Genomic DNA, 15,004 nt, shown 5'->3' with positions numbered 1-15,004 from the left:
AGCAAATAAGACTCCAAATCCTGCTGTCTGAAGATCTCTTGTGGTGTCGCAGACTTGAGCCTGCTGAGCCTGGGGTTTGTGGGCTTCTTGGTTCTCTGAGTTTTCCCTGCAAGGCATTCATTCCTACTGGAGACCACTGCAAATGTATTGATTAAACAAGTAATCCGCTCCTTTAAGTATTGGGTCTATTTTATTGCGTTCTCTCTCACCCGTTATTTTTTCTGATGATTTTTCAATTTTGCTATTTCTGTGTGTGTTAATTAGACTACAGAGACGACTGGGTGGTTTAAACATGGAGCACGTTTCAGGAAACATACTTTCCACTTCCTCCTCCCCCCCCCCCTCCCCCCCAAATATGTTTATTGAAATTTTCAAATTGGAACATAACTACCACCACCCACCCGCAAAATCCCATCCATCCCACCCCTCTCTTCGCTTCTTCGAAGTTAAAGGCTTTCAGACAAGCAGAGCTTTCCTCTGGCCATAAATGTTCGTTTCTCAAGCGCCAGATTACTGGACACAAGATTGATCCATTGTTTCACTCCTGGTCTTTCTGTGGACTTCCATTTCAAGGCAATAACATATTTTGCCTTTAACAGGGAGAATTCAACCAATTTCTTCTTTGCGTTACATATAAAACTGTCTGGAAAGATGTGCAGTATACAGAGTTTACAATCAATGGGCATCTTACATTCAATTAAATCTGAAATAACTACAAATTTGCTTCGAAAAGATTTGAAGTTCTTCACATTGCCACATACAATGATAAAGTGTCCCTTTTTCTTTTCCACATTTAATGCAATCGTCAGGGATGTTGGGGTTGAAATAATGAAGTTTCACTGGTGTAATATAGGTTCTAAACAGCCATTTGTATTGTAATTGTAATGATCTAAATCTTGTGTTAATTGTTTTTGTGCACGTACACAACAATCGTTCCACTCTTCTACTGAAATATCTGTTTTCAGATCAGATATCCAAGCTTGTAAATATGAGTGACTACTTTCTTTCAGACCAGAGATTAGAATACTGTAAAATTTGGAGAGCAGACCCCTACTTTGATGATGGTTAACTGCTATATTCTCTATAGTAGACAATGTGGGTTGTACAGTCAATCTCAGTGTATTAGTAACGAAACTCCTAATTTGGAGAAATTAAAAAAAAAAAGTTTCCTGGGCAGATCATGTTTATTTGCTAATTGTTCAAAGGACATTAGAGTTCCATCCTCGTACAGGTCTTTTAGCCTATTCCCTAAACTTTCGGGGTATTTTTAATTCATTCAGTGGGTTTGTTCAAATGTATTGTCCTGTTCATCTTCCTCATTTTGCATTCTGATCAGTTCAGAAAATGTCGGCAATGATTTTTTCCCCTCCCTGTTGTAAGGACTGTGACAATATCTGGTGGGACGCCTTCACCACAGAGTTTTTTGAGGATGACGCCATGCTCACCATCACTTTCTGTCTGGAGGATGGTCCCAAACGATACAGTGAATATGAACTTCTGCTGCTTTTGCACACGTTTGAGTTTGACCTCCTCGTCTTCTCTGTACAAGTTTAACGGCATTGTTTTCTTTGTTTTTTGCAGCCATCGGCAGGACGTTGATTCCTCGATACTTCCGAAGTATTTTCGAAGGAGGCGCAACTGAGCTGTTCTATGTATTGAAGCATCCAAAGGAGTCCTTTCACAGTAACTTTGTGTCCCTTGACTGTGACCAGTGCACCATGGTAACCCAGAATGGCAAACCCATGTTCACACAGGTAGCTTGTGCTTTTCAAAGTTACACAAAAGAGCAATGTCTTTCTGTGAACCTCTAATCCTGACGATTCTGCTCTTTCAGGTGTGTGTCGAAGGCCGTTTGTATCTAGAATTCATGTTTGATGACATGATGAGGATCAAGACGTGGCATTTCAGCATCAGACAACACAGAGAGGTCCTACCGAGGAGCATTTTGGCGATGCATGTGAGTGTTACAGAGAGACACAGAAGCACAGGTGCACGTTACATAAACTTACCAGTCATCATAATCCAATCACCCAGGATCCCCAGATGCTCGATCAGCTGGCAAAAAATATCACCAGATGTGGGCTGTCCAATTCCACGCTCAACTACCTCCGTGTAAGCATGTTGTCCTGCGTGTGATACGTCTTAGATTTCAAACTAACTACAGCAGGTAGCTAAAATCTTTTTTATTTTTATTTTATATCTTCCTTTAAGCTATGTGTGATATTGGAGCCAATGCAGGAGTTGATGTCAAGACATAAAACGTACAGTTTGAGCCCCAGAGACTGTCTGAAAACCTGTCTTTTCCAGAAGTGGCAGAGGATGGTAGCCCCTCCAGGTAATTTGTGGTAGAGTATAAATACCAGACTATAAATTTCTAGGGTACACGATGGAGAAACAATCATTTGAAATGCTTGCGTTCTACATCCATCTCCTGTCTGTATGTAGCTGAGCCCGCCAGACAAGCTCCAAACAAGCGGCGGAAAAGGAAGGTGTCCGGAGGAAGCACCGTGAGCTCTGGCGGGGGCGGCAATAACAACAGCAACAGCAAAAAGAAGAGTCCGGCCAACAACTTTTCACTCTCCAGCCAGGTAGGTGCAAGTGTCGCATCGTTTTGAGCATTCTGCAGCTGGGCAGTGGGAAAAAAATGGGTTGGAAAGAAGGGTACGTGACTAGTGGTGTAGTGGGTGGGAGTAGGTCTAAAGACCAGCTCATGGTACTCGTAGATGTTTCTTGAGGTGAGGTGTGGATTCAGACATGTCCAGGGAACGTTTTCTGTAACCTTGCACATAAGGATGGTAGACCCCACATGTGTACCAGTGATGGGCAGTCCCTGGTCCTTTGGGGCCACAGGTTACAGAGTTTCATTACTGTGGGGTACAGGTGACCTGTCTGTTTTCAGTAGTGTCTGTAGTTGGGGGTTACTCTGCTCTGATTTCTATTGGGACAGTTGGATTTCCGTTTAGTTTCATTTGAGTCGTTCACACAGCCCTTCTGTTTTTGTTCACTTGGTTGCTTTTATTGAGATGATGAGACCCGAGGTGGAATGAACCCTCCCCGCCATGAGGCAGCACTCGAGGATCAGGGATGCCCACTGCTGGCCAATAGAAAGGCCCCTCCACCCTGGTTCTTTGAACAGGGGTAGGGAGTCTGGACAACAAGAGCCACTGATCTATCAGGATAGATAGCCCTAAAAACACTTTCTTGTTGTTAGTAGGTTCAGTGCTAGACGACACAAGAAAATTCATTAGATTGTGCTCATAATAATGTGTTAGATTTGAAAAGATCAAATTATAAAGAGGAGAATCGTAAACTCGTCGTTGCAGTTAGACAATCCGCACTCCCCCTGTATTATGGGGATAATGTGTACCGGCCCTTGCTGTCCCCTTTAGGATGTGATGATGGTGGGAGAGCCCACACTGATGGGAGGGGAGTTTGGTGACGAAGACGAGCGTCTGATCACGCGGCTGGAGAACACGCAGTACGATGGGGTGAATGGCCTGGACGATGAGGACAGTTTCAACAGCTCGCCCACTCTGGGGGCACACTCGCCCTGGAACAACAAGGCTCCCTCCAGTCAAGAGAGCAAGAATGAAAACTCCCAGTCTTCCCAGTAGAGTGTATTTGTAAATTTAAAGTCTAAAATTTACCAGGATCAACTGGAGCAAACACCAGAGCAGGATGAGTCAGAAGGTGGCGTCGAGCACCTGTGTTACGTAATGACTCCTTTGTTCAGTTAGAGTTGAAGCGGAGACCGTGAGGGCCATTAGCAGACAGACAGTAGAATCCCACTTGCTCCTAAACGCTTTGGCTCTTGACAGTCCTCTAAGGAGTGGCGGTTGTGTGTGTTTCTGCCCGCTCACCACAGATTACAGCCAGAGTTGGTGTGTTCTGTTGTCCAAGTGCTCCTCGTCAGTGGGTTCTTGTTCCAACCTCGGGTCTCTGAGCCGTGCGTTGTGCTTGACGACGCACCTTTGCTGTTTTCTGCTGTGCTCATGTCACTGGGAAGAAATGCTTAGCTATTATTTTGACTCCACTGTTTTTCGGGATGTAAACAAAAAAGGCGGGGGTGGGGGAGGGAGAAGAAAATGTGCACTTAAAGTGTGAAAATTCTACGTTCAGTTTTTAAAAACTCAACCATTTGTTTTTGTAGGACCTGGTTGGAACAAAAACCTGTACAGTGCCGGAACTTGAGGACCGGAGTTGAGAACCACTACGCAAAATCGTACACACACATTCTCTCTCACACTCACACTTACACACACAGACCAGCACACACACTGACAAACACGGTCATCTACGTCTGTGGCACAAACATTGAGGTACTGGAGAGAGGCGGTACGCAGCGTTTCTGGATCAGAGCACCAGACGCCACAGAAGGAGTGTGTTTTTATTTTCTATGTTTTAAACTTGGTTTTTTATGTAAAGTATTTGTAAAAAAAAAAAAAAAATAGACAAGCAAACAATAACACCCCAGAATATTCTTTGCACTGTTTTCCACTATTAATGGCAATCTATTTTTCTTATAAAACTGACTTGTTATATGTTTTATTATTATTATTATTATTATTATTATTATTATTATTGTTATCATTATTGCTTATGTAAGAAGTGTAAAACATCTGAGACCTGCAGTATATTAATGTATAAGTATTGCTGTCAGATCATTCTTATTGTGATGTAATAACTCATGTAAACCTCTGCTTGGTAAATCATCTGTTCACTCTGTTAGCAGGCTCACTGGTCCCAGTGCTGACACCAGTCTGGGGGAGGTGACGCAGCTTGTGTTTTTACTGTTGTATCTGATGTCATCCCAAAGCACTCTCTCCATCGGTTTTATCATGACACAACTGTTTTGCTTCGTCTTGAGTCCTCTCACCTCGGGAGGAGTCTTCTCTACAGAGAACATAGTAACAGAAAACTTTCATGAACTTGCTACTCAAAAAATATTTTAAAAGTTTTAACTGGATTGTAAAATAAGCAGAGAAAAAAGGGGTTTTGTATTGACTTGAGGCTTCCCAGAAATGTTTTTAATTACAAACTGCAGACCAAGACGTGTAAAGACTGATCACACAGCGCTGTTTTATCTCTTTTGGTCAATCGTTTCATTGGCTTTACTTCTCATGTTTGTGTTTGTGCTTGTACATTTTTAGGTAGTCATTTCTGTAAAAGTTAATCTATGTATTCTCCCCTTGAACTACGAGAAACTCAATCTAATGTAAAGAAATAAAAGTTTTTTTTTAAACATGATTTATGGTACAATCACTGAAAGAATTTTACCCTCATTTTAGCAAACTATTTATTTTTCTATGTACTGATGTTCTGTTTAGGTCTGATCCGCCTGTACAGTATCCATAAGAATATCCATCTGGAGTAATTTGTAGAGCTGCTGAGTTGCTTTTTTTTCTCAAAAGGTTATTTTATTTTGTTCCTAAGTCATGCTGTTGCTTTTACTCTTAGATTATGCCATTTGTGCTGTAAGTTGACCCTCTTTTGTTCAACAGTGGGGCAACATGTATCAAATTAAAATAGATTTAATTGCATGATTTAAGTCAAATTGCAGATTTTTGGGAAGAAATCAAAAATGTTTAGCTGTTAGAGCGAAATCCGTCTGCTGATGACTTGATGCTGTGTCGGTGTGCATTTACACGCTGAAATGAACAGTCGTGGTTATACCATCTCATAATAAATAATTATTTCCAGACTCCCCCAATCTCAGCAGGAATCTCAGACTGAGCAGCTTGTCAGAAATTCCTTCATCATTAACAGAAATGTCTATTAACACCCCCCCCCCCCCCCCCCCCCCCAAAAATGCCTATGTCTCTAGCACCTCTTCGTATACTTTTTGTGATCTATAAGTTCAGCAGGTGGTCAAAGAATTGAATTCGGGACTGATTTGTCAAGCACCCTTTGTTTTCTAGGTTGAGCTAATATAAATTATAAAGGGTGTGTGAGACAGGAGAAATGGCGACGCACCCGTAGCTGGCTCTTGTAGCACCTCATCCCAGAGGTGGTTTTATATATTTCTTTTGCCAGGTTTTGTCATTGATAATTGATGTATGTTATCAATAAAGATGAATTTTCACTGAAAACTGGTGTCTCTTGAGTTATTCAAACAAAGCATGTGGCTATTTACATTTTGATTTTATACAAATAATTGCATCTTATGAATTATATACAGGTGCTGGCCAGTAAATTAGAATATCATCAAAAGGTTGAAAATATTTCAGTAATTCCATTCAAAACGTGAAACTTGTACATTATATTCATGCAATGCACACAGACCAATGTATTTCCAATGTTCATTACATTTAAATTTGATATTCATAAGTGACAACTAATGAAAACTCCAAATTTGGTATCTCAAAAAATTAGAATATTCTGAAAAGGCTGAATATAGAAGACACCTGCTGCCACTCTAATCAGCTGATTTACTCAAAACACCTGCAAAGGCCTTTAAAAGGTCCCTCAGTCTTGTTTTGAAGGCACCACAATCATGGGGAAGACTTCTGACTTAACAGCTGTCCAAAAGACAATCATTGACACCTTGCACAAGGAGGGCAAGACACAAAAGGTGATTGCTAAAGAAGCTGGCTGTTCGCAGAGCTCTGTGTCCAAGCACATTAACAGACAGGCGAAGGGACGGAAAAAATGTGGTAGAAAAAAGTGTACAAGCTCTAGGGATAACCGCACCCTGCAGAGAATTGTGACGACAAACCCATTCAAAAATGTGGGGGAGATCCACAAAGAGTGGACTGCAGCTGGAGTCAGCGCTTCAAGAACCACCACGAGGAGACTCATGAAAGACATGGGATTCAGGTGTCGCATTCCATGTGTCAAGCCACTCTTGAACAAGAAACAGCGCAAGAAGCGTCTCGCCTGGGCCAAGGACAAAAAGGACTGGACTGATGCTGAGTGGTCCAAAGTTATGTTTTCTGATGAAAGCAAGTTCTGCATTTCCTTTGGAAATCAAGGACCCAGAGTCTGGAGGAAGAGCGGAGAAGCACAGAATCCACGTTGCATGAGGTCCAGTGTAAAGTTTCCACCGTCAGTGATGGTGTGGGGTGCCATGTCATCTGCCGGTGTTGGCCCACTCTGTTTCCTGAGGTCCAGGGTCAATGCAGCCGTCTACCAGGAAGTTTTAGAGCACTTCATGCTTCCTGCTGCTGACCAACTTTATGGGGATGCAGACTTCACCTTTCAACAGGACTTGGCACCTGCACACAGTGCCAAAACCACCAGCACCTGGTTCAAGGACCATGGTATCCCTGTCCTTGATTGGCCAGCAAACTCGCCTGACCTTAACCCCATAGAAAATCTATGGGGTATTGTGAAGCGGAGGATGCAATACGCTAGACCCAACAATGCAGAGGAGCTGAAGACGACTATCAGAGCAACCTGGGCTCTCATAACACCTGAGCAGTGCCACAGACTGATCGAGTCCATGCCACGCCGCATTACTGCAGTTATTGAGGCAAAAGGAGCCCCGACTAAGTATTGAGTGCTATACATGCACATTCTTTTCATGTTCATTCTTTTCAGTTGGCCAACATTAGAGAAACAAACATTTTTTCATTGGCCTTTAGAATATTCTAATTTTCTGAGATACCAGATTTGATGTTTTCATTGGTTGTCACCTATAAATATCAAAATTAAGCGTAATAAACATCGGAAATACATTGGTCTGTGTGCATTGCATGAATATAATGTACAAGTTTCACGTTTTGAATGGAATTACTGAAATATTTTCAACCTTTTGATGATATTCTAATTTACTGGCCAGCACCTGTAAATGGAAACAGTGTTCCCTCACCCGGACGTGGGTCACCGGGGCCCCCCTCTGGGGCAAGGCCTGGAGGTGGGGCACGTTGGCAAGCGCCTGGTGGCCGGGCTTTCACCGATGGAGCCTGGCCGGGCACAGCCCAAAGAGGAAACACGGGTTCCCCTTCCCATGGGTTCACCACTTGTGGGAGGGGCCAAAGGGGTCGGGTGCAGTGTGTGACGGGTGGTAGTTGAGGGTGGGGACCTTGGCGGTCTGATCCTTGGCTACAGAAGCTGGCTCTTGGCACATGGAATGTCACCTCTCTGGTGGGGAAGGAGCCTGAGTTGGTGTGTGAGGTTGAGAGTTTCCGACTAGATATAGTCGGACTCACCTCAACGCATGGCTCTGGAACCAGTTTCCTTGAGGGGTTGGACTTTCTACCACTCTGGAGTAGCTCCCACTGAGAGGCGTCAAGCAGGGGTGGGCATAATAGTTGCCCCCTTATCTTGGTGCCTGTACGTTGGGGTTTACCCCAATGAATGAGAGGGTAGCCTCCCTCCGCCTACGTGTGGGGGGATGGGTTCTGACTGGTCTGTGCTTATGCGCAAAACTACAGTTCAGACTACCCACCCATTTTGGAGACCTTGGAGGGGGTGCTGGAAAGCGCTCCTTCCGGTGACTCCCTCGTTCTGCTGGGGGACTTTAATGCTCACGTGGGCAACGACAGTGAGACCTGAAGAGGTGTGGTTGGGAAGAACGGCCTCCCTGTTCTGAATTTGAGTAGTGTTTTGTTATTGGACTTCTGTGCCAGTCATGAATTGTCCATAATGAACACCATGTTCAGACATAAAGGTGTCCATATGTGCCCTTGGCACTAGGATACCTTAGGCCACAGCTCGATGATCGACTTTGTTGTTGTTTCATCTGACCTGCGGACGCATGTCTTGGACACTCGGGTGAAGAGAGGGGTGGAGCTGTCAACTGACCACTACCTGGTGGTGAGTTGGCTCAGATGGTGGGGGAGGATGCCGGTCAGACCAGGCAGGCCCAAACGTATCGCGAGGGTCTGCTGGGAACATCTGGCAGAGTCTCCTGTCAGAAGGAGCTTCAATTCCCACCTCCGACAGAACTTCCAAAATGTTCCGGGGGAGGCGGGGGACATTGAGTCTGAATGGACCCTGTTCCGTGCCTCCATTGTTGAGGCAGCCGACCGGAGCTGTGGTCTCAGGATCGTCGGTGCCTGTCCCTCATTAACCCTCCGAACCCGCTGGTGGACACCGGCGGTTAGGGATGCTGTCGAGCTGAAGAAAGAGTCCTATCAGGTCTTTTTGTCCTGTGGGACTCCAGAGGTAGCTGGCGGGTACCGGCAGTCCAAGCGGTCCAAGCGGAACGCGGCTCGGGTGGTCGCCAAGGCAAAAACCCGGGCATGGGAGGAGTTCGTGAGACCATGGAGCAAGACTTCCGTACGGCTTCAAGGAGATTCTGGTCCACCATCCGGTGCCTCAGGGGGGGAAAGCAGTGCGCTACCAACACTATCTATAGTGGGGACGGTGTGCTGCTGACCTCTACTCAAGACGTTGTGGATCGGTGGGCAGAATACTTCGAAGACCTCCTCAATCCCACTGACATGTCTACCAGTGGGGAAGCAGTCTGGGGACTTTGGGTTGGCCTCTCAAATCTCTGGTGCTGAGGTCACTTTTGTGGTTAAAAAGCTCTGCTGTGGCAAGGCTTCAGGGGGTGGATGAGATCTGCCCGGAGTTCCTTAACGCTCTGGATGTTGTGGGGCTGTGTTGGCTGACACAGCTCTGCAATATCGCGTGGACATCGGGGCAGTCCCACTGGACTGGCAGACCGGGGTGGTGGTCCCCTTATTTAAAAAGGGGACCGCCGGGTGTGTTCCAACTACAGGGGGATCACACTCCTGAGCCTTCCTGGTAAGGTCTATTCAGGGGTTCTGGCGAGGAGGGTCCGTCGGATTGTTGAACCTCAGATTCAGGAGGAGCAATGTGGTTTTCATCATGGCCGTGGAACACTGGACCAGCTCTATCCTTAGGGCGATCTTTGAGGGTGCGTGGAAATTTGCCCAACCAGTCTACATGTGTTTTGTGGATTTGGAGAAGGCGTTTGACCACGTCCCTCGGGGGGCCCTGTGGGGGGTACTCCGGGAGTATGGGGTACCAGGCCCTCTGACACGGGCTGTTAGGTCCCTGTATGACCGGTGTCAGAGCTTGGTCCTCATTGCCGGCAGTAAGTCGGGCTGGTTCCCAGTGAGAGTTGGACTCCCGCCAAGGCTGCCCTTTTTCACCGATTGTGTTCATAACCTTTATGGACAGGATTTCTAGGCGCAGCCAAGGTGTGGAGGGCATCCATTTTGGTAGCCTGAGGATCAGGTCTCTGCTTTTTGCAGATGATGTGGTCTTGTTGGCTTCATCAGAACGTAATCTTCAGCTTTCGCTGGAGCGGTTCGTAGCCAAGTGTGAAGCAGCTGAGATGAGAATCAGTTCCTCTAAATCTGAGACCATGGCCTTGATTCGGAAAGGGGTAGAATGCCTTCTCCGGGTCAGGGATGAGGTCCTGCCTCAAGTGGAGGAGTTTAAGTATCTTGGGGTCTTGTTCACGAGTGAGAGATCTTCAGTGATGCGGGCATTGTACCTGTCTGTCGTGGTGAAGAGACAGCTGAGTCAGAAGGCGAAGCTCTCGATTTACCGGTCGATCTATGTTCCTACCAGGGGCGGCGTTAGGCCCGGCTACTTGGGCTGAAGCCCCGGATGTTTCATAGAAAGTCCCGGATCTAAATCGCGGAAGTAACATGCAGTACCAAAGTCCAACAGAGAGGGAGCAGCTGGCAGTAGTTTGTATACAGCCTGCCTGAGCCTCCACCACTGAAGAAGAAGCCCTTCAGCAGCCGGCTTCTTCTACAGTCTCTGCCTGAAATGCATGAGTGAAGATGGACATAAGGACGTTTTTTAGACCAAAAGTACGGCGACAGAACCCCAGCTTTGATGAGACTGGTGTTGACTCAGGTTTGTGAGTCTTATTTGAAAATATTTGTTGTGCTGCTGGTTTGCCTAAAGTTAGCTTACTATCAGGTAAAGTTGTTGAAGAAAGAAAGGGAATATTTACTATCATCTCACACTAAACACTAACAGGAACAATACTCTGCCCTGAAAATGCTTAATATGTAGCTTCAGATTAAAAATTATGTGATACAAGACATATATGATGTTGACTTGCGCGTGTCACGTGTGCGCGCGTCTGTGCGCGAGCGTGTGTGTGCGTGTGTTAAGCCCCGGATGTTCTTCAGTCCTTAATCCGCCCTTGGTTCCTACCCTCACCTATGGTCATGGGCTTTGGGTAGTGACTGAAAGAACGAGATTGCGGATACAAATGGCCAAAATGAGTTTTCTCCGAAGAGTGGCTGGGCTCTCCCTTAGAGATAGGATGAGAAGCTCGGTCATTCGGGAGGGGCTCGGAGTAGACCCGCTGCTCCTCCACATCGAGAGGAGCCAGTTGAGGTGGCTCGGGCATCTGGTCAGGATGCCTCCTGGATGCCTCCCTGGTGTTCCAACCGGGAGGAGACCTAAAGGTAGACCCAGGACACGGTGGAGGGACTGTGTCTCTCACCTGGCCAGGGAACGCCTTGGGATTCCCCCGGAGGAGCTGGCCCAAGTGGCTGGGGAGAGGGGAAGTCTGGGCCTCTCGCCTTAGGCTACTGCCCCCGCGACCCGACTCCGGATAAGCGGATGTAAATGGATGGATGGATGAATGGATAATTGCATCTTGCACCAAATAGTTTCATTGCAACCAAGCTGACCTAATCTGATGCCACATGGAATTTTTGTTCTTTGTGAGACTAAACAGATAAGATGTCTTTTTGCAACATGCAAGCATAAACTTGTTTGTATCCTCAAGTTTAAGAGTGAGAATAATACACAGTGACACTTTGGTGGTGATAGAAGCTGTTTTAAAAATATGTTGGTGATCAAATGGATATCTGGCATATTTAAAGTGATGTGTATTTTGGACTTTTGTAATCGTCATGGATTGTCCTTCGAGGGGGCCCTTTTCGGAGTACTTTGGGAGTATGGGGTACTAGATCTTCTTATACGGGCTGTCAGGTCTTTATATGACTGGTGCCAGAGCTCGGTCTGCATTGCAGACAGTAAGTTGGGCTCGTTTCTGGTGAGAGTTGGAGTCTGTCAAGGCTGCCCCTTGTCACCAATTCTGTTCATAACTTTTATGGACACAATTTCTAGGTGCAGCCATGGTCTTGAGGGGACCCGTTTAGGTGACCTGAAGATTGAGTCTCTGCTGCAGATGATGTGGTCCTGTTTACTTCATCAGAACGTGATCACTGAAGTGGTTTGCAGCCGAGTGTGAAGCTGCTGGGATGATAATCAGCTCTAAATCCGAGACCATGGTCTTGAGTCGGAAAAGGTTATGCCTTCTCTGGGTCAGGGATGAGGTCCTGCCTCAAGTGGAGGAGTTTAAGTATCTAGTTTAAGTCGATCTACGTTCCTCCCCTCACCTATGTTCACGAGCTTTGGGTAGTGACAGAAAGAATGAGATCACAGGTACAAGCAGCCAAATTGAGTTTTCTCCGCAGGGTGTCTGGGCTCTCCCTTAGAGATAGGGTGAGAAGCTCGGTCATCCAGGACGAGCTCGGAGTAGACCTGCTGCTCCTCCACATTGAGAAGCGACAAATGAGGTGGCTCAGGCATCTAGTTAGAAGGCCTCTTGGACGCCTCCCTGGTGAAGTTTTCCGAGCACGTCCGGGCCGCAGGGTTCCTGGGCCCCTTTTTGTTCTCCATCTATCTTCTCCCTTTGGAACAAATTTTCAAACGGTACAGCATAGGCTACCATATCTATGCCGATGACTGTTGTCAGATTTATTACTCAAGGACTGTCTCTCAAGGGCCTTCGTGTATGTACTGTAGCTCCCGCTCTCTGAAAAGCACTGCTGTTCTCACTATCTGTCACCATCCATTGGTGTCTTCAAGTCATGGTTGAAGACACACTTCTATGATTTGGCTTTTAGATTGTGAATTTTTTACTTGTTCATTGTGTGTTTTGATTGCTGCTTTTATTTGCTTTTACTGTTTCATTGGTATTTTTATGTCTGTTTTTATGTTGGGAGGCGCTTTGGTCAGCTCCCATGCTGTTTATTAAATGCGCCATAATAATAAAATTTGTATGGTATGGTATGGTATGGTATGGTATGGTATGCATGATTTGTATTCAACAATATTTTTCTCCTTGGTCATCTTGATCATCTTCCATTGAGTCCACCTATGTCAGCAATTTTCTCAGTCCCAGTCAGGAATCTTCGGTTACCCTTTGTATTATACATCTTTCACTCATGACCACGTGATTGAGGTTGTCTACAGTCCTGCAGACCTTCATAGTCTGAGTAATATGTCCAATAATTTTAGACATGGGAACATCAAGCTGCTTGGAGATGGTCTTCTAGCCTCAACCTTTACTGTGCTCATGTCACCTTTGTTAAAAAAGGTTAAAACATTTTTTTATAACTGATTGAGTTTCAAGTTACTTCAGCAACTATTTTGGTGTTTGCTTCCTTTAACAAACAGGAAACAAAAATTCTAATGCTGAAAACAAACCAGTAAGTCATGACTAATAATAACTATTTCCATGCGTCGCCCAAATAAATCAAAGAATGGTCTTACTGCAGACAAAGGGGGGTTGTTTTTGAGCACAACGTGGCCAGACAGCTGTCTGACAACATTTAAAATGTTAGTATCAGGTAACACATGTAATGAATTTGGGGGGTTTAATTATGACCAATAAGATGTGATGATTCTATATAAATATGATTGATCTTTGAATGTTTAACTAGAAGAATTTAGGATTCTTTGCTTATTCAGTGACCATAAACACGTCGTATTAATTCAGGCAGAGTCAAGTATATAATTAAAAATAAACTCTATTTTCTAGACTAATTATAATACATGACAAGCTATGAATAATGATATGTGATGGAGTGTATGTGTGATGATGGAATGTGATGTGTGAGATGATGTATATCAGAAACTTTGCATCCGGAATAACCTGTGAGTTCTTGGTGTAAAATAATTTGTTGTCTGATATAAACTAGATAATTGATTATTTATAGAATGGCATCAGATGCAATCTTGTTGTGTCTACGTACCTGATGGAGACCCACTTTTGGATCCGAGATGTCGGGGGTTGGGGGGTGGGGGTGGGGTTTGGGTTGGGTTGGATTGGGTTGGGTGACCCCAAGGCATCTAAGTTTGTAGATTTACCACAATGCGACCAGGTCAGTTCAGAGATGTCTCCAGGTCCCAACTGACAGGTGGACTTGTTGCGTCTAAGATGGATGGACTCTTAAGGAGTTGTATGGCTGTGTCAGCTTGCAGCGTGCAATCAGGTTTTGACTGTATGTCAGAGATGTTTCAAAAGAGGCTGGTTCCGAATTGGCCACTTTGGAGTGTCAGCTGGAAACTGCCTAACTCGGGCAGTTAGTCTAGTTTTAAATCTAGAGTTTATCATTTCTACGAATCAGAAGTTGACTTGTTTGTTGGCGTTACCAAACTTCCCTCAGAAACCACACCTTCCAGATACAAGATGTTTTTGTTCTGTGTATAAAGAATCTTTAAACTTTATGTGAGATGGCCTTAACCTGAATTTGCATCTAATGAACATTGTGTGATAATAGATTCACTTGTTAAATCAAACATCACTGATCATAACATATGATCAGTGATGTTTGATCAAACATCACTGATCATAACATATAAATGGATCATTGTAATAATAATATTAATTTCAACTTCACTGAATTAGTCACAGATTATTCAAACATGTCATATAGCATCTGGTTCATTCAACCATATGATTATTTATTGATTATTTAACTTATGAGTTGTAAAAGTTCACTTTTCATTCAGATTGTGGAATCCAGCAGTCTGAGATAAGTTTGACAATCTTGTCCTCGTGGACTGACAACGAGGACTGCAGAATCTTCTGGGTGTTAGAAGATAGAGTAGCAACTCCACCTAGATAGTGGAATTATGTCTGTAGGTGTCCGGTCACTATGCATGTCAATATATAGGTCAAAATTAACCCTTTCTGGATGCTACACAGAATTTCAAAATGTTCGGTTTTCAGATGGTCTAATATTCCAGGTTGTGAAGGTACGCTGGGCTATCAAGAGGGTTTGTTTGGAGACACTAAATGCAAGTAATCTGAAGACTGTTCAGACCA

The 15,004-nt window shown here is 44.8% G+C and overlaps 1 protein-coding gene across 5 annotated transcripts in view; it reads left to right on the top strand.

Moving 5' to 3' along the window:
* ldb1a (LIM domain binding 1a) overlaps window positions 1-4,544 on the top strand; it is a 28,471-nt gene extending 23,927 nt beyond the window's left edge. For 4 of the 5 annotated variants that reach the window (XM_070542418.1, XM_015944309.3, XM_015944310.3 and 1 more), the window contains 7 exons: window positions 1,381-1,483; window positions 1,582-1,754; window positions 1,835-1,957; window positions 2,035-2,112; window positions 2,212-2,335; window positions 2,446-2,588; window positions 3,390-3,845. In XM_070542418.1, the coding sequence (XP_070398519.1) occupies window positions 1,381-1,483; window positions 1,582-1,754; window positions 1,835-1,957; window positions 2,035-2,112; window positions 2,212-2,335; window positions 2,446-2,588; window positions 3,390-3,614 (969 nt within the window). In that variant the 3' untranslated portion in view covers window positions 3,615-3,845. Of the gene's footprint in view, window positions 1-1,380; window positions 1,484-1,581; window positions 1,755-1,834; window positions 1,958-2,034; window positions 2,113-2,211; window positions 2,336-2,445; window positions 2,589-3,389; window positions 3,846-4,150 lie in introns of those variants that run through there. The other variant, XM_015944312.3, reaches the window with a different exon arrangement.
* Window positions 4,545-15,004: the final 10,460 nt, after the last annotated feature.

This window comes from Nothobranchius furzeri, chromosome 12, assembly GCF_043380555.1.
Source record: "Nothobranchius furzeri strain GRZ-AD chromosome 12, NfurGRZ-RIMD1, whole genome shotgun sequence".
Classification (NCBI taxonomy): domain Eukaryota; kingdom Metazoa; phylum Chordata; class Actinopteri; order Cyprinodontiformes; family Nothobranchiidae; genus Nothobranchius; species Nothobranchius furzeri.
This window is presented reverse-complemented; position numbering and strand designations above follow the sequence as displayed.